The sequence below is a fragment of the Megalobrama amblycephala genome, linkage group LG8, assembly GCF_018812025.1.
Source record: "Megalobrama amblycephala isolate DHTTF-2021 linkage group LG8, ASM1881202v1, whole genome shotgun sequence".
Classification (NCBI taxonomy): domain Eukaryota; kingdom Metazoa; phylum Chordata; class Actinopteri; order Cypriniformes; family Xenocyprididae; genus Megalobrama; species Megalobrama amblycephala.
Genome location: NC_063051.1, coordinates 11,680,674 through 11,701,621, shown reverse-complemented (window position 1 = coordinate 11,701,621; position 20,948 = coordinate 11,680,674). Strand labels below are relative to the sequence as shown.

Here is a 20,948-nt window from a genome sequence, read left to right as displayed (position 1 = left end):
TGTCTCCAAGGCCGGCTGAGATGGAAATTAGAATAGAATTCATGGTACTGGAGTTTCTTAATATTTAACGAAAGAATTCCCTTTTTTGTCTGGGATGGGATGATTAATTTTCAGTGAGGAATGGTCTCAGTGTTATACGGAGTCTTCTATTATGCAGGTAATGAGTCTCTCAAAGTGTGAAAAGACAGTAATGAGCACTCCAAGCATTAATGAATTATACTGACTTTACCCATCATGCTCATAGTGAGGATCTGCCTCCCACCAAATACAAGGGGAAGGACAGTTGACAGTTTCTCTTCCTCCTCTTTTCTCTTTTAAGTCATTTCGCCTCATCTGCGGTCACAGGGATCATTAATCTCTTTGTCTTCGTATATACCATATGCTGAATCACGGCACAGCGAGAGCACATAAATCAGATAGCCCGACACTCACACCAGAATAAATGTGGCGTTCAGACCATCAAACGCCAGCTCCCTTTACTATCATGCAAACACAGACTAATGGGCAGATAACCACTTGGAAATGTCAAGATTTCAGCGGGAATGGCTTGATGACAAGGATGAAGTCATAAGTCATATCACATCTCCTCCCCGTCGATTGTATTGACACTCTCTAATGAGTAGTGAAGCTGAGAAGATTGAGGAACAGCTCAGTGCTGTGTCTGCTGGTCCAGAATTTCTTCAGCTTAATGACCGTTTTCAATGTGCGATTCCTTCATTTTATAGCCACCATTTCTATACTATTCTATGTATGTTACATACATAATGTAGTGTTCGTTGGGTTGGATGGTGGCAAGGGGTCAGAGTTTGACTGGTTAGGCCCTGCGGTTAGATGTTGATTTCTGATTAAATAACATTTTAACATATTTTATAACATAAATTATATTGGGTTTTCATGTTTTATGGGGACATTCCATAGACATAATGATTTTTATACTGAACAAACTGTATATTCTATTCCCTAAACTTAACCCTACCCCTAAACCTACCCATCACTGCTTTTTTGGATTTTCAAAAAACATCACTTAGTGGGCCTTATCATACACCTGCCACAATGCAGCACCAGGTGCGACGCAAGTGTTTTTTGCTAGTTTCAGCCCGACACAGTTATAATTTTCACATCCTGCGCCACGTTGTTTAAATAGCAAATGCATTTGCGCCCATTTGTGCGTCCATGGGCGTGCTGGTCTGAAAATTAGGTGTGTTCAGGCACGTTTGTTGGCACGTTGCTATTTTGAGGCAACTGAAATAGACTGCGCCATTGACTTTAGATCAGGTTTTTATTGGCAATATTTTTTTGTTATTTCAAGAGCGCGTTAGTAATATGCGCCTATAGGCGCACGTACACTCATTATTACGCACACAGGGACGTGCAGCAGCACACAAACATGCCAAATGTTAAAAATAAAAGGATTACGATGTTAATGATTATTATTGTGTGCATAAAGATAAAAATGTTTTGAAGGAATCCGGCTTGTCTCATAGATGGTTTGCTTGCACGCGAGCAGATCCGTTTCCTCGCTAGAGAAGCGTTCAAACTCCGCCATGTAAATAGTGAATCCGCCATGACAACAGTGTAACTGGCTTTTAAAGGGAATGGGAGATGACACTCTGATTGGTTTATTGCACGTTATGCCCAAAACACACCCATTACTCAATAAAAGAATAGGGACAACCCTTTTAGACCATGCGCCGGCACGCCAACCATATTTCCCGTCATTAAACTAGCAAAAGCGGATTCGGACACGCCCTAAGTGCACTTGCGCCATGCGCTTTAGACCATGTGCTTAGATTGTTCAAATAGGGCCCAGTATGGATTATAGGTTTTCCTCCAAAAAATTTTTTCTTGATATTGCCATCTTTGTGGGGACATTTTGTCCCCATAACATAAGGGTATACCTGAACCACACACATACGTGTTATTTTTTACTGTTAGTTTTGTCTATATACTGTATATTATCTTAAATGTATCTGTTTTTTCATTTGAGACTCTGCACATTTTTGTGGTGCCATCAGCCAATTGCCATTGTCATGACATTTTCCTGTGGCTCCAGAGTGTTTAGTCACATGGCATTTACACTAATGGATGGCTTTTTCCAGGTATTATAGACCTCCCTGGAACCAAGAGGTTGAGGTTCCGGTTGATTCACAGTGATTTACAGTGACAGCTAATGGAAGCAGTAACGGCTGATCTTGTTCACATCAAAACATTTTGTTTTAGAGCAGCAAAAAGGATAGACATAATCCCAATGTATCAATCAAAGCACTTTCACCCACTACAGCTGGGTGAAAAATTTGCTGGAATGGAGGTGCCAATGCTGTATTTAGAAGAGAAGTGTTATTTCATCATTATGTCCCAAAATAAAAGTGAGAAGAATGCGAGAGGACTACTCTGCCAGTGCCCATTCCCTTGCTCAAAGAAATCCTCAATGTGAAATGTGCAGAGCTAATAGGATTTTATTCAACAACTCAACAGTACAAAAAATCTGCATCAGAGTATAGTATGCTGTACTGTATCTGAGGATATTGCCAGTATAATGTGGTGGACGTGGTTTCGTTGTGTATTTCAAGTTGTATCATTCTGAGTTTAGGTTGCCAATTAATTTCAAGCATGCTAGTTGTAAAAAAATACTTACACAAAATCTTGTGAAAATCGTGTAAAATGATGGGTTCCTCATGGGTAGAACTACTTATGATGTGATATCTGTGACACCAGTCTTTGTATTTGTAGTTTTATTAGCCTAACACGACTGCAGATAGTGTGACTCGACTCTGACATTTCAAGGGTAATCAGTGTAATTAAATACACGCTAAAATAATCCAGTTTGAAAATAATTACAGCTTTTAGGTATGAGCGGAACTGACCTTCAGGTTAATTGCAGATTATGACCACTAATTGAAATAAGCTAATTTATTAGATGAAACCTAATTCTTTGCATGTGTTTTAATGCATTTAACACATGTATGTGTTAGTTGTAACTTTATTAAAGCCACAAAGACCTTTTGTAGAAATTTGTGAATAGGACGTTTTTTTTACTTTTCAGCCATTTACACCATAATAATAACTAAATGAAGACCTACAGGTCAATGTCAAAATCTTTGTACGTCTGAGAACTATAGACCCGTGGTAAATAATAAAATCCCAATGGACCCATGTGTGACAAACACCTTAAATCATTTACTGTTATTGTTGTTGCTTGATCCCTAGTGAATCCTCTGATAGTCTTCTGTCAGCATTCTGTGAAAGTCATGTAGATCATTCAGCTAACTGAAATAATGTTAACACTTCAAATGCCCATGATGATCTCCAGTATATAACCTTCATTTGTTACCTCCACTCATGCAAAAAAAAAAAAAAAAAGTTGTTATTGTTTCGGTTGGTGTGCAGTGATTGTATCTCTGAGTAAGCATGCTAATTCCTAACATGCTGAAATCCGGCCTCTCGTAAACATTACCCAGACCTGGTGCTCAGTTCCATCCAAATCAAACATTCACAAAAAATAAAGTAAAAAACAAAACAAAACAAAACAACAACATTTGGCATACTGGGGCTGTGCGGCATTGAGAATTGAATTGATAATGCCTTTTAAATTCCAGAATTAGAGTTGAATTTGAATCGTAGGTATCATTTCAGTGAGGTTGAATTGGAATTGTTACTTGAATATTTATCAGGCATAACATTATGACCACTGACAGGTAAAATGAATAACACTGATTATCTCTTCATCACAGCACCTGTTAGTGGGTGGGATATATTAAGCAGCAAGTGAACATTTTGTCCTCAAAGTTGATGTGTTAGAAACAGGAAAAATTGGCAAGCATAAGGATTTGAGTGAGTTTGACAAGGGCCAAATTGTGATGGCTAGATGGCTAGATCTCCAAAACTGCAGCTCTTGTGGGATGTTCCCGGTCTGCAGTGGTCAGTATCTATCAAAAGTGGTCCAAGGAAGGAACAGTGGTGAACCAGTGACAGGGTCATGGATGGCCAAGGCTCATTGATGGGGAGCGAAGGCTGGCCTGTGTGGTCCGATCCAACAGACGAGCTACTGTAGCTCAAATTGCTCAAGAAGTTAATGCTGGTTCTGATAGAAAGGTGTCAGAATACACAGTGCATCACAGTTTGTTGCGTATGGGGCTGTATAGCTGTAGACCAGTCAGGCTGCCCATGCTGACCTTGTCCACCGCCGAAAGCGCCAACAGTGGACACATGAGCATCAGAACTGGACCACGGAGCAATGGAGGAAGGTGGCCTGGTCTGATGAATCACATTTTCTTTAAAACATCACATGGATGGCCGGGTGCGTGTGTGTCGCTTACCTGGGGAACACATGACACCAGGATGCACTATGGGAAGAAGGCAAGCCGGCGAAGGCAGTGTGATGCTTTGGGCAATGTTCTGCTGGGAAACCTTGGGTCCTGCCATCCATGTGGATGTTACTTTGACATGTACCACCTACCTAAGCATTGTTCCAGACCATGTACAAAGCCACTGGAAGGCAAGCCTGCAACCTTTAGCCAAAAAAGCGTAACGCCTAAAGCTAACGCTCCGTAAAATGTATTTTTTAAAGAGAAGGCAGTTGCGACTGATGTCACTGCCATTGCATGATAGGCTGAGAGGTGCCACACGTGATTAAGTTAACCGATACGCTTTCTCCAATGGTAAGAGATACAGACCCTCTTATCTCCCCATTATATACAATCTCTGCCATGTACACCCTTTCATGGAAACGGTATTCCCTGTTGGCTGTGGCCTCTTTCGGCAGGATAATGCACCCTGCCACAAAGCAAAAATGGTCATAATGTTACACACACACACACACTTACAGTTGCAATCAAAATTATTCAACCCACTTAACCTGCAAGACATTTTGCTACTGAAAATAATTTTTTTGAAAATATTTAATCAAAGGCATCAGTAAACTATTATACAAAGTTTATTAATACACATTTGAGTGATTCCGAGAATGTAAAGTTGATGAAAATTCAACTGGCTCTAAACATACGTGTACAAAATTGTTCAACCCCCAAAAGTCAAATTTTGTGCAGAATATTTTATTCTTTTAAACCTCCAATAAATTCTGCCTGTAAGTGCTTTGAAGCTTCTGTTTCCTCTCTACTGCAATCTTGGCCCATTCCTCACTTGAAAAAGCTTCCAGATCACTGATGTTACCACTGCTTTCTACAAATTCCACCAAATATTTACAATGAGATTTCAATCTGAAGACAGGTCACTCACTAACATTCTACGACTGATCCCTGAACCAAGCTTCATCTGGATGTATACTTTGGGAAGGCTGTCCATTGATCATCAAGCTTCATTCTCTGGACCGAAGGCATGACCAAAATGGCTTGATACTTCAAAGAATTCATGATGTCCTTCATACAGTCAAGATTTCTACTTCCTGCAACAGTAAAGAACCCCCATAACAAGACTGGATCACCTCCATGTTTGAATGTTTGACCATGGAGATGGTGTTCTTCTGCAGTGGTAACATGGAAACCAAAGACTATCAGTGATCTGGAAGCTTTTTCAAGTGAGGAATGGGCCAAGATTGCAGTAGAGAGGTGACAGAAGCTTCTAAGCACTTACAGGCAGCATTTATTGGAGGTTATAAAGAATAAAAGATTCTGCACAAAATTTGACTTTTGGGGATTGAATAATTTTGTACACGTATGTTTAGAGCCACTTTGATTTTTCATCAACTATAAATTCTCGGAAACACTCAAATGTGTATTAATAAACTTTGTATAATAGTTTACTGATGCCTTTGATGAACTGTTTTCATAAAATTTTGTTCCCAGCAGCAAAATGTCTTGCAGGTTAAGGGGGTTGAATAATTTTGATTACAACTGTATGACTGTGTGTGTGTGTGTGTGTGTGTGTGTGTGTGTGTGTGTGTGTGTGTGTGTGTATATATATATATAATATAACAACTATTGCATTTTAAATTTATGCTGTACTGATTTGAAATTAGATGTCATGAAGCTCAGTTTGTCTTGTCTAAATATATGTCAGTGTTGTCTTATTTTCCTGATGGAATTCGCACCAGATGTTTAGTTTTACATTCCACTTTCACACAGGCGGTATTCATATGCTGCTTCTAAAGACATCAAGGAAAATAAATATATAAATAAGACAGATTAGGTGATGTCATGTAGCTCACAGATGTTAGAATGTTTATGCAAAATGCAATTGGTAGAGCTTTCGAGCGGCAATGTAATGCCTTTACTTCATGTGTCATTTTGTCAAGTCACATTTTGAGCTAATGTATACTGGAACAACCACTTTATTCTGCAAATTACGAAGAAAGACATAGTTTGTTTACATTCAGATTTCACCTTCCTTGAAACCTCCTAGTGTTTTATAAAGGAATTTGTAGTCCAAGAGGGATTGGTGCTATTGTGTTGCATAAGAGGTTGATTTAAGCTCTATAGCTGCATGAATGATTAGTAGAATATTAATCTTTGATGGATGTTTAATCTTGAGCTGGTTAAGGTCATATATTTTTATGCATGTAATTTGTTTTGTACATGATTTTATACATGATGATATACATTTAATCTCTGTAAAGAATATACAGTGCCCTCCACAAATATTGGCACCCTTAGTAAATATGAGCAAAGGCAGCTGTGAAAATAAATCTGCATTGTTGTTTATCCTTCTGGAGCCATATTCACAAAACATCTTAAGGCTAAAAGTAGCTCCTAACTTGCCGATTTAGGAGAAACTCTTAAACATAATGGGCGTGTCAGTCCTAATCTTAGGAGTCCTACATTTTTGCTCTGAGTATTTCACAAAGCATTTTAGTGCTAAAACTAGCTCCTAAATCTGTGAAACATTAGGAGTAGTCAAGAGGACTCCTAAGTCACTAAGACCAAATCACAAACAATCCTAATCCACCTAAAGACACTGTACACCATTGAGGCAATAGCAATAGAGCCTTGGGTGCTGAACCTTTTCTTCATAAATGCAATACATTTTGATTTATAGATTTGAATCTACGATGAGACGCCAAAAAAAAAAAAAAAAAAAAAAAAAAAATTAACAAATAAATAAATATTGTCTGATTATCTGTGGCAGTGGTTTTCATGAGTTCACACTTACAAATGATTGAATAGAGTAAAAAAAAAAAAAATAATATAATATAATTTGTCGCTTGAATTCTGCATTCCCTTGAGATGAAGACATCCAAGAGGTGGACAATTAACTGTATATACTAGTTTAATTAGTGACACTAGCCTACATTTTAAAACCTTTATGGCAACAATATGGCAACATTTTATTTTGACTATGGCAACATTTTTATTAAAAATATTTATTTGAATAATGCAACATTTGTATTTTAAAACCATTATTTTAATTTGGAAACATGACACCTCATTCTACAATATTTCTATGATTAAAGTGCTGACTCCTCCCCCATCAGCCAATCACTGTGTGTATACTCCATAGCAACGAGGTCAACCCCGCCCTTACTCTTAGCTTAAGACGTCTGTCTATTCCTTAGTAAAAGTTTGTCTCAGCAGATTTGTGAATAGGTTTTAAGAGAACACTCTTGGCTAAGAACTTTTACTGCTATTTAGGAGAACTCTTAGTGGTAAGATAAAATGTTTTGTGAATACGGCCACAGATCTTTCTTCAAAAAATTCACAAAATTCTAACCTTTCATTGAAGTAAAACAATTGAAAGTGGGGGGAAACTCACATTATGAAATAAATGTTTTTCTCCAATACATGTTGGCCACAATTATTGACATCCCTAGAAATTCTTATGAGTAAAATATCTCTGAAGTATATTCCCATTCATATTTAAATTTTTTAGCACACCAGGGTGATCATGAACATGAAATTGTACAGCCATGACTTCCTGTTCCACAGGAGTACAAATATGTGTAAACACAAAGGCCAAATTCCCTTAATCATTCATCACAATGGGTAAAACCAAAGAATGTAGTTCAGATGTGCAGCAAAACATTGTTGAGCTTCACAAAATAGAAAGTGGCTATAAAAAAAAGCTAAGCTTAAGAAGTTCCAATCAACTAAAGATGTTACAAATCTGCCTGGAAGAGGACGTGTCTAAATCGTCCTAATGCGCGGTGAGGAGGAAAGTTTGAGTGGCCAAAGACTCTCCAAGGATCACAGCTGAAGAATTGCATAGATTAATTGAGTTTTGAGTCTCAGAAAGCCAAAAAAAAAAAAAAAAAAATCAAACAACACCTACATCACCAAATGTTGTTTGAGAGGGTTTTAAGAAAAATCCTCCTTACTCATCCAGAAACAATCTCCAGCATATTCAGTTGTCAGACAAAACTGGAACTTTAAAAGGGACCTGGATCTAAAGTCAGATGAAACTTAAAAAAGAGCTTTTTGGCAGCAAACCCACCAGATGGGTTTGGTGCACACATGAATAAAAAGTACCCCATGCCCACGGTTAAATATACTGCTGGATCTTTAATGTTGTGGGCCTATTTTTCTGCTGGAGGTCCTGGACATCTTGTTCAGTTACATGGTATCATGGATTCTAGCAAATACCAACAGATAAAAAATCAAAACCTGACCACTTCTGCTAGAAATCTTATAATGGGCCTTGGTTGGATCTTCCATCAGGGAAATGATCCAAAACAAACATCAAAACCAACACAAAAATGTGTCACTGAGCACAAAATGAAGCTTCTGCCATGGCCATCCCAGTCCCCTGACCTGAACCCTAAAGAAAAGTGAGTGGAGTAAACTGAAGAGAAGAAGCCCCAACATGGAGCTGAGAATCTGAAGGATCTGGAGAGATTCTGCATGAACGAATGGTCTCTGATCTCTTGTCAGGTGTTCTCCAAACTCATCAGGCATTATAGGTGAAGACTCAGAGCTGTTATCTTGGCAAAAGGAGGTTGCAATAATTTGGTGCCAATAACTGTGGCCAACGTGAACTAGAAAAAACATTTATGTCTTAATGAGCTTTTTCCCCCATTTTCAATTGTTTTACGTAAATAAAAAGTTAGAATTTTGTGAATTTTTTTAATGAAAGTTCAAAAGGATTAACAATGCAGATTTATTTTCAAAGCCACCTTTGCTCAAATTTACCAAGGGTGCCAATATTAGTGGAGGGCACTGTATGTATACATTTTGCTTCAAGCATTATTTTAGTTTTTTTTCTGCAGGTTTTTTTCCAAAAAAAGACACTTGGAGATTCCAAAAGGACACCAAATAACCAAATAATAATAATGTAAGGAGTCCATATAATTCATAAATTTATGCACACCAAAGCACCCATTAAAAAATAAATAAAATAAAACATTTTAAAATATTTTTTTTTTTTGGGGTACAATCTACAATCCAAGTGCTTACTGTACATCTCCCGTATGTCGCTGCAGTTGTCTTTAGATTAATTGCAATCCTCATTCATCAACTGTACTAGCGAGACGCTGGTTTGGTTTTGTATATAGGGTTCTCAACCACTCCCCTGTCTGCCATTGGTTGATCAAACAGATTGCCCCACCCCAAACTCGCATCAATGGATGAGGTAATGTTGTTGTGTTGGACCTATCAGGATGTGCGAACAATCTCCATTCATTGTAATTAGATGGAAAAAGCAACCTAGTCTATAAGCTATACTGTATGTTTTCAGGAATGTGACAAAATTGTAACTGTCCATGTCTAAAATAGATGTGTTTACATGGCGGTTTCCTGTTATTGTCCTAATGAGGCTAAGAGTCCACTTCTGCACTCTGTGTAAACATAGTCATTGACTAAGAGGTTATAGTGCAGCTTAAACTTCAGCTTTAATTTGAGGTTATTTAAACAATCTGTGAACAATGTTGCAATTACCATCCCTTTCTCATGCATTCTTTCGAATGTTGTTGTGTTGTTGAATTTTCTTGCGCAAGAGAGCTGTCAGAAAGTCGTGAGTTAATTTTAGGCATTTGCATTTCAAGTTTGTTGCTGAAGTTTCTCAACATGAGGACCAAAGACTTGTCAGTTCTCATAAAGCATGTTGTCATTAAGCCGAGCAGCAGGATGAACTGATCAGAGGCAGAGCAGGTATGTCCAAATCACCTGTTTAAAAAAAACAAAAAAAAAAAAGAACAGAACAGAACAGAACAGGGAAAAAATAAGTGCTTGTGATCCAAAGCAATACCACCCTATTTGAGAGACATGGCTGTGTGCTATGCCCCAGGCATGTGCGGCTAATTCTGTCTCCCTTGACTTTAGTGATGTGATTGCTTATTAATGTAATGCGAGCTGTAATGAAGATGAATGCTGCTAATGCAACCAACGAGTTTTTCAGAGCCCAGTAGACGAATGGTCTTGACTCTTGACCAACCAAATCATTCCCTAATCCATTTGTGCATGCTTTTCACTCACTGAAGACTATTGAAAATGCCTTTCACATGCCCAAAACAAACCAAATCACCATGTTCCTATGGGCCAGATTTCAGTCACTCATTAAATGCTGCAGATTTACAACTAAGTATGTAATAAGGTGACTTTACTCCAGGGTTTTAGTTACTATAGTTAAATAAAACCATAATTTTCATTACTTGAATAAAATAAATGCAAACTGAACTAGAATAAAATATAAAAAAAGCTTCATGAAAAAAATAAATAATAATCCAAACTCTTAATAAAAGCTATAATAGTATCTCAATGATACTAAAATAACACTATACATAAGATTTTGATTTATTCTCTTTCTTTTGGTTCCCTAAATGGACATCTTGTGTATATTAAGGTCTGTAATTCCTACAAGGTTCAGCGTTTTTTGGAAATAAATACCCTCAAATTAAAGCTGACTGTTTGCACTTTAGTCTTATGGTGATTCTAGTTGGGTCATAACAATAATCGATAGTTTCATTTTCATTTGGTCTGTGCTGCAGTGATAAACCACCAACAAAATGGCCCTATTTGTCCCTAAATAGCCACAATTGTGGGCTGCAATGTAAGCATCAACATTTTTTATTTTGGGGTTCATGTGTAGTTTGTAACATCTTCATATGCATTTTCTAATATTAGCATAATGCAGTTGTATATTTTATGTTGTAGTTTAAATTCACTTTGCATTCTCTCCTCTTTCACAGCTATTATTGGCTGAACAGTGCATATTTAAAAAGTCAGGACTTCATCAGGTTTGTCCTGATTTGTATTCACCTTATTTGTGGTATTTGTAAATGCAATTAAAGACTTTATGCTACTACTGGCTTGACATTTTACTCTAATGATTATATCCATGCACGGACACATGCATTTATGATTTGACATATTCGTATCACTGAAAGAATTTCCAACGTGTACAGCTGTATTCATTGGGCTGTGCTGTACATTGCAGCCAACCAAGCATATGTTAAAAGGAACATTGAGATTTATCAGAGAAGAAATGCACTGTTACTTGGCACAGTCCAACAGTGACCCATCATTTCTGTATGATTTGATGCGTGACTGAATTTGTAGCAACAGAAAATGTAGATTTGGGAAAATTCCTGAATATTGTAAAGCAATGAAAGGGCCTTTATGTCTGCAAGACTGGATAAGAAGGATATGGGGGAGGCCTTTGGATGGCATTCAGTTTCTTTTTACTTCAGTAGAAACCTAGCATAAAAACTAGCAAGAAGAAGTCAATCTTAACAGTTGTCCAGGGCTTACAATAAGCTTTTGAAATCGATGAATGACATTAGTTCTGTTCCAAAACCTACTGAACTGCCTTGCTGCCTACTGCCTACAAAAGCAGCAATTGATTTTAGTAGAGCTAACTGTTAACATGTTGCTAAGAAAATGGCACAACACTCTAATAAGCATAAAAATTGAGAGTAAAATATTATATTTTTAATTACACTGAACTGTTTTATCAATACCTTTTTTATAATGGATAGATTATACATAGATTTCAATAATCACAAAGTACTGTAAATGGCTGCGTCCGAAAGCTTAAAATTCTGCCAAGGTAGGAAGGCATCAAGGCACATTTGAATCCAATGTTAGCTTTACTTCCTCTCTCCAGAGATACCTTCATCTGATCAATATTTAAAGACAGCTAAGATGTATCCTTCGCTGTCTTTGATATCCCACAATCCTGTGCATTCCATTTGGTGACAGTTAAAGGGATAGTTCACCAAAATTCTGTCATAATTTTCTCAGCCTCAGATTGTTCCAAACCTGTGTAAATTTCTTTGTTCTGTTGAACACAAAGGAAGATATTTTGAAGAATGTGGGAAACTAAACAGTTCTGGGGCCCCATTGACTTCCATAGTATTTATTTTTTTCCCTACTTTGGAAGTCAATGGTGCCCCAAAGCGGCCTGGCTACAAACTTTCTTCAAAAGATCTTCCTTTGTGTTCAGCACAACAAAGAAATGTATACAGGTTTGGAACAACTTGACGGTGAGTAAAACATTAAGATGACATCTGAACGTCGCATTTGGACTTCAGTTTGTGTGTAAGTGTATGTTTTTGACTAATGTTTTCCACTTTTGATGCCATTTCTATCAAAAAATTTTTATTGTAGTAATTAAATATTTGCTTAGTTATCATCAAAGCCCTCTTTATTTTGTTCTACTTTATTAAACCACTTATTCTGCCTCAGAACTCTGTCCGAAATCAGTTTTGTGAGGTACCTTTGTGCGCAAATGTCATTGCAGTGAGGCAACACGTCAGCCGCCTAAGCTTTTAGATGCAGCTGATGTCCGTCTTTAATGAAGTTCTGGCACGCACTGGACACACATGATGCTTTGTCCTTCGTAATTTTTTCTGTGATGTAAATGTAGGATTTGAAACTAGAAATTAGACGTAATAAAAGGCCACTTGCTCCCTAAAACTGTGAACTATGTAACTCTGACGCACATACTAACAAAAGACTGTAATACATTTTCATAAATGACTCTGAGTTATGCCCCTTTAATATTATAAGGCTTCGCAGATAAATAACTGATTGTCTGGAGTGCCCATCTTCCCTCCACAGTACAATATGGCTCCTATTCTTCAGCATGATAGGCTAAAAGCCAATTTGTCTATTTACATAGATTTGTGACACTGTGGTTAATGATTTCATTCAACTCAGTACTTTTCTCCACAGTGCGTATTCTCTATGGGGCACACAAAGCCTATGTTTCCTTAGCATGAATGTTATTTATAAGAATTGGATGTGTTAGAGAAAGAACATGATGTTATTCTTGAATTTTAAATGGAAAACTTAATGAATTAATAAATCCTGGCTGCTAAACCCAGTGCTGGCGAACAGAATAGGACAATGAGGTGGAGACAGCACTTGGAGCAGTCTCTCTGTTTATAAGCTGATAAGTCATGGACTGATGAGTCTATTCCTTAATTGTGAAGAAAACTCATTTTAGCCTCTGGCTGAAGAGGTGGGTTATTAATTGATCTTGTAATTAAAATAACATGTTATACTTGTTGGGAGGATAAAGGTGCAAGACTATATAAATCATCCCTTCCTCCAAAGCGTCTCTGTAACGTGATAAATTAATTATTGTTGGTCGGGAGATGTGCCAGTTAGTCATCCTGTACATCCACCCGACATCAACATTAGTGAACTTTAAAGTCAGACATGCTGTGATGTTCTAAAACCTATTAAGAGGGAAAATAATAAACTGGATTAGCATGCAGTTTCAGTTAACCCACTAACCTCTGGCTTCAGAGTGATAATAGAAAATCCTATTTAACTTCAGATTTGTTTTCCCCTTGAAAAATCAGGTTACACCAAGCCTAGATTTATCCCAACAATAAAAATATTATTCAATAGCAGTCTATTTTGAATTAGTCAACCTGCTTTTTTGTACATGTCAAATCTGAAAAGAGATGAAAGAGAACTCACAAAGGCGCTTAACCCTAGGGAACCTTGTTTGGCATATATTGACGTATTCACCGATTTGTGAGGTGCTGTGTTCACAGGTATTCTCAAACATAATCTCTGCCTTGTCATTTTAATTTGCGTTTGTGATCAAGCCGCAACTGGCAAATTTGTCAAACAGTAAGCCCCGCAGCATCCATTTTTCATGCCAACTTTGCTATTTTCAGACCCTCCCATCTGGTACGAGCTTAGAAACTCACCAATGATTTACAGTTGCACTCTTTTGTTATGAAGCCTGTAAATGACTAGGATTGTAGGGCTTTTGTGGTTTTTACTCTGTGATTTTGCATTAGCCAGTGCTGGAATGTGATTGGTATAATGAGAGCTCCTTAAAAGACTAATGTAATTGTCTATCTTAGAAGCTGTGAATGTGGTTTGAATAGGGATTTTGTCTTCTTTCATTGTGTGGATTGGGACTTTAAAAAACATTTAACAGTATAGTTCACCTAAACAAAATGAATATTTTGTTACAAACCTGTATCACTTGGTTTCAGTGGTCAGTGGTCTCTAAAACAACATTGGACCATATTGACTTTCATTGAATGGATAGTTGAAACATTCTTCAAAATGTCTTCATTTGTGTTTTGCAGAAGAAAGAAAGTCATACAAGTTTGGTACGACATGAGAGAGAGAGTAAGCAATGACACATTTTTCATTTTTGGGTGAACTGTCCCTTTAATCCTTGATAAATCATGTGCTTAATTTATTATAAATTGCTCTTTTGTAGATGGTTTTGTTGTGTATGCTGTGCTGATTCTTGTTATGAAAATTGGAAATTGCCTTTATTCACAATCAAATAAGAATTTTGTCATTTAGCATCAGGTTTTTTCTTTTCAAATATATTCAATAACTAGCTGATCCATTCACTTTTCTGCTGTAAAATATATTTTGATGTTTGAAATTAGATGACTTGTCCTTCCGGACCCTTTATCACTGCAGTATACGTGCTCAAACGATTTTAATTAATATGAAAAGTTGTTGTTGCAGTTGTGGCTAATGCTTTGTTTTCCTCCCTGGGTAGTTCTTGCTAATGCAGCTTTATAATGAACTGGATCATCCCTCAGTGAGGACAGATGCAGTGGTTTGTTAGATACGAGAAGTTAGCTATGTGGATATATATCAGAGCCAGCTTCTCTTGTGCTATTAGGCAGCCTGCCAAGGCATGCCAATAGCTTACAATACAGCACAAATCTCAGTGATGAATGACACAGACAGATACATACCATATCTCACCCTCAGCAGATTTCAGCCGCTCTCAAATCTCTGTTTTTATGTGCAAAACACATAAGCTGAATTAACTTGAAATCCACTTGTGTAACCTCCAATATGGAGGTGTTTTTGCAGATTTGAAGCATGTACACACATAACAGACGCATAGATGTTTCTAGTAAATGCACCCTTGGATTCTCTCACGTTGGCTCTATATGTAGAGAATTTTCTGATTCTGCCTCTGAATGCCGTATTATAGCATCCAAATCCATTTAAAGTAAGCTCACACTGATTAACGGGCCAGAGGAGGTGTGAAATATTGCAACTACATCCAAACTGAAATGTCAGGTAGTGTGGCAAATGTTTGAAGTGAACAGAGCTAGAGATTCTGTTTTCTGTTAAAGACTGAACTTGCCATCACAAATACGGACACTTTCATGCCACCTGACTGACACCTGATTTGAATTGCCAAAATCTTTTTCTCTACAGAGACTGGCGGTTCTAAATATGCATTCGCATATTGTGAATTGTAGGGCTGCACGATATTGAAGAAAAATGTGATATGTGATAACTCATTAAATAATGCTACATTCAATATGCTATACCATAATGCTTTAAGTGTGTAAAATAAATGTAAATTATATTTAATGTCCCCCCAATTTCATCCCTTAAAACTCATCTTTGACCACCAAAATGACATATTTTTTCTTGTGAAAAAAAAATTAAAATAGCTTGAATGTAACTCTACACCCTTGCCTCATTTAATAGACACGGGTCAATGATAATGCAAATTAGCCCCGCCTCCACTTGCTCACGCCAGCTCAGAGATCCACTCTGTCAACTTACTCAGGTAAACGCTGTACAATGGTATCGCTCTTTACAACATCAGACACATAAGGGTAATTAATATGATTAGCCTTTTGCTTGACTGTTGTCAAACAGCTAAAAATGTGTTGCTAATGTTACATAAACCATGTTCCTGTTCGCCGTGTCAGAGTCTGACAGCTGCCTTCTAACAATCAGTATCCTTACAAATGCTTTGAACAACTCAGAACGTTGGTGGAGAAAGGCAAATTGTTCATCCTAACATTGTAATATACATCATACACCCACTATATTGCTAAATTTACCCGATTTTTCATATCAACAGAAAAATATGCCAGGATAACCTGGCTTCTCTCGAGACTCCCCTGCTAGTTCGCTGTTAATAATATGCTAAAGCCTGCCAGCACATTGACGTGATTGGTTACAAAGTTGTTTTTGATGTCATAGACGCTAGCCTTTTTTTCCACTGCAGTTTTAAGGAGAAAATAATCAGCAATGGTGTTGACATACGAATTTGCAAATGGTTTGTCTTAACGCATATTAAAAACACCACATAGACATATAAACAACATTAAAAACTTGATTTTCACAGGGGGACTTTAAATATATTTAAAAACTGAAAATGATAACCACGTTTCTATTTGTAAGAAGAAAGCATCCCTACAAATTCTGAAAGTGAACAGCAGTTTTTTACTGTAGCATTACATAAAAAAGTAAGTGTTATTTCAACATCAGTGCATAACCCAGGGGATTTAGGGTTTCAGGTAGGCCTACATTAGATGTATTTAACAACAGAAATTGAATAATCAAATAATTAATTAATTAATCTTCTCTGTAACAATCAAATATATACTGATTCTTATTAAAGCTACAAAAAGAGCAGTGAGTGATTTTCTCTTTGTCTTTGTTGTTTGATTAACATTAAGCATACAGATGGAACCAGGTTTATTAGGCTGTTGTCACTTTAAGAATTGCACAGATCCAATATATATTGTTACACGTGCGTTTTCTTTCTCAAATGTTTACTTCACTTAAGATATAACTGACAGGGTATTTGTGTGTATTTGGCCACATAAGCTATAATATATTTTATTATATATTCATTATATTTATTTTATACAATTGCAGAATAATCTGTTCTTGCACAGAATTGGATGTTAACAGATTATCAAATAACTAAGCTTTTGCCTACTTTTCACCATCTAACCCTACTCTTCCTCTTCTTTTCGTTGAATGTCATGTTTCACTCCAACATGCATCAGATTACGGGAGTAAAATGGGTTTTGAACAGATCTTTTATTTTAAATTCTCTGCATTCTCAGCCTTGTCCTTTCTACACGCATATATTATAGGCTCAGCAGCCATTTGTCCTAGCCTTTGTCATCAGCAATGTGTTCCTTTAATCTCTTATTTTATGTTATCCTTATATCTTATGCTAGCGTGCTTCTGTGAGGCTCAAGTTATGTAATGCTCCCTAGGCATTTTCATGGGCTGATGCCTGTACTGTAAATGCATGATCCAGCCAAAGCACAAGATTCATCCGTTGCCACTTTTTGGATCAGACAGAATTCTCTTCCAACATATGCCAAAACTCTGCATTCAAGCAGTGTTGATTTGTCACTGCTATTTTCATACCTTCCCAGGAGATTGTGCAGTGAAGAAATGATGAGCAGCACAGTATCACAGAACAAAATATCTCAACGCAGTGATTATAGTGATGGATATCCATATTCGTTATACAACCATGAAAACCTGGATATTTTAACATTTTGTTTTCTAAAAACATTTCTTTAGTGAACATTATTTAATTGAAGTAATTGGTTCCTAACATACAAATAGGAATCCATCTAGGAATCCCTGTTAAAAAAAAAATATTTTCTACTATGAAGGTCATGAAACAGTTAATTTTTAAAAATAATAATAATAATAATAATTTTGAGTTACTATAGTTTTTTTTTCTAATCTTCAGTGACTAATGTTTCTCCCTCATAATGAGTCATTAACTATAAAAAGTGAGATTTTTTTTCCCCTCGCAATTACTGTTTGATGCTTTGATTTTTTTAAATGTTGTAAATTAGTTTTCCTGATATGTGAAATTTGTTTTTTTTTTTTTTTTCCCCTCCTCACACTTACTGTTAGATTCTTTGATTTTTTTTTTTTTATTATGCAAATTAGTTTTCCTGATATGTGAAATGAGAGAAACTGTCACTTTATTGTACAGTGTAGGGAAGCTCATGGCTTTATTTTTGTTAAATGAAGTGACATATCTCCGTGAAGTTACTATGGAGCCCAAGTCTAAGAACGTCATTCTAAAAAAATCACTTGATACTGTTCTCAACATAATAGTGGAAATTTCTTTTCAGCCCTCAGATAACATGAAACATATAACACAGAAGGCCTGGAGAACTTCATACCTTCAACTGTGGGGCTATAGAAGAGAATGTCAAAAATTCAATCAGGAAAAAATAGTCTGAACACAGACCTCAATAACTTGCAGGTGATTTTCAAAGAACGAGTTGCCTGGAATATAAATGTCCCCCACTCAAATTCAGACATAGCAAGTAATTTAACGCTAGCTAGAAAGACATAAGTGGATCACCTGCTTGAAGGGAGTTATTTTCTGATTTTTTTTTTTTTTTCATATCTTGTTCAACTTAGTATTCAGTACAGGCCTGCTTTATTTGTGTGTATATTAAGTATGGTGTTATTTCTTTTTCTATATGTCCTTTTGAGTTTGTACACATGTCATTCTAGTAGCTTACTCTGTTTACTCATGCTGTAAGAAGTAATACAATGAAGATTTATGTATGATAAACATTTCTTTTTTTCAACTGAGAGGTTGTTGCTTCTTGACTAGCTGAAAAATAAAAATTCAGCCTGTAGTTAAAGCTTGTTCACCGACACCGCTAGAGAGATTTACACTGCATTTGTGAACATGAAAGGACCCTCATTTTACATTCACATATTCAGAGAACCTTCCTCAGCTCCCCAGCCTTTGAACAGCCATTAAACAATTTATCACTGAGCAGTTAATTTCTTTTCTCTAACCCTTGGGACGAATGGTATTTCTCAGCATTGCACCCATAAGATTTACACATGTTGACCACTCTGAATCTTGTTGCTAATTCATTTCTGCCTCTTTCACACGACTGTAAATGAAAACTTTGCATTTTCGAAGGCTTTTCCTCTCAGGCTCGGAGGGTTAGTTTATTTGAGTTTGCTTATTATGTGTGTTCACTCTTGCCCTAAATAATGTTGGTTTTTATTTTCTTTCTGTAGTTCCTCCAGCAATCCATGAGATGAAAAGTCACGGGGTTCGACCCGGTCAGATTGCCCTGCTGAGATGTGAGGCAGCAGCTGTCCCCTCTCCAGTCTTTGAGTGGTACAAGGGGGAGAAAAGGTAAAACCAAGAGTGATAGATGATAAAAGCCTTCATTTCATTAGCTTAGCTGTACAGTAATCATTTATCATACATTATGCATGTTAAGTGAGTTTATTTGTGATTTAGCATGCTCACCACAGAGAAAAGTGTGCCTATTTTGAGCAGTGTTCATTTGCAGTCCCTACATTTGTTGAATCCACAGAATAATTACTGTACAATCAAACTGTACACCAGTTTTGAGAATTTTGCCTAAGTTTTAATCACTGAAAGTTGATCTAAAGCTGAATTACAGTCTTTAGTAGTATTAGTTTAATAGCTATGGATCTGCAGCTTATCAAATATTACAAAGTGTCTTATTAAAGAGTCTTAATTTCGAAAGATAGTGACTCTTGGCACAGCATAAGCTCATGAAAATCACTTTCGCAACTTAACTGTCATTTTTAACTTTTAATTAAAGTACACACTTCTGGCAAAAATAATCTAACTTTCTAAAAGAACTCTGAAGCAAATTGCACCATTTGAACAATCTAAAAAGATGTCTTGACTGATCAGTCAGGATTATGTATTATTTTAAGAGTTGTTTTAAGTATGTTAACAATTTATTAGAGTTTTTGGAGGGCACAATTCATTTTTCATGCCCAAAAAAAGTACAAAAATGATGACTCTTAAGAAGGAAATCCTTGTGTTTACAAGGCATTAAAGGAATAGTTTGGTTTGGTTTAGGCTTTGGTTCTGTGAAAATGAAATGTCAAATCAGATCCATCTTTAACTCTTCAGTTGTCATGACACTCAATATGCTTCTAGTTTTCTGTCAACTGTGCACAAGTATCAGCACATAATGTGACTTTTTTCTTTTTGCAGTATAATGATGGTTACAGATGGTTAAGTAGATGTAAGGGAGATAAGACCAATCACAATTCAATATGCAAATGAATGCAAGAAAGAATGCCAATTGCAATTAAGTATGCAAATATTCATCACTGTCAGCACACTGAAAAACACTGGCACACTGCTAACTGTTCCAATTTATTGCCGTTTCGACCTCTTTCTGGAAGAGTCAGTGTTTTGTTTTTTAGGGTTTTTGTTGTTTTCGGTGAACATTTTTGTGGCTGTGCACCAGCATTTTTTTTTTCTACTGGACTGTAGATGTTTGTATATTATTTTTCTACATCTCCAATTCTTTCAGAATTTAATTTAAAATTTCATTAAGTATACTTCTATAAAAACTAATGGTAGAGAGTCTGAAATTACTTGCTGAATAAATGGCAGAAAACTGTAGGTGAATAAAAATGTTTGAGGAATGATTCTATGATTCACAATAACATTTGATTGTTTAAAAACAGCCAAATTAATGAAATGTGATGATAAAATGAATAAATAAATCAGAGGTTTACCTTAAAAAAGTCATCTAATATAATTTCCTTTGATACAAGCCTACTTCTGACACACAATTTTTATACAGTCACGTTAAACTAGAAATAGGTACAAACCTACAGTATGTTAGGAAGATCCATCTATCTTAACCCTGCATTTTAATTGTATGTTTGTATAACCTCATCACTAGTAAAGAGCATTCCAAGTCTTCGCACCAATCAGTGTTGACTCAAGTGGTGGTTCTTGAATTTAAATACCAAATTACCCCATTACCCATCATTTACCCACTCTTGCTGAGTACGATCTGA

The 20,948-nt window shown here is 36.5% G+C and overlaps 1 protein-coding gene across 4 annotated transcripts in view; it reads left to right on the top strand.

Annotated features, from left to right (window-relative positions):
- negr1 (neuronal growth regulator 1) overlaps positions 1-20,948 on the top strand; it is a 142,327-nt gene that overhangs the window by 54,386 nt on the left and 66,993 nt on the right. For all 4 annotated transcript variants that reach the window (XM_048199265.1, XM_048199261.1, XM_048199263.1 and 1 more), the window contains exon 5: positions 19,164-19,284. In XM_048199265.1, the coding sequence (XP_048055222.1) occupies positions 19,164-19,284 (121 nt within the window). The remainder of the gene's footprint in view (positions 1-19,163; positions 19,285-20,948) is intronic.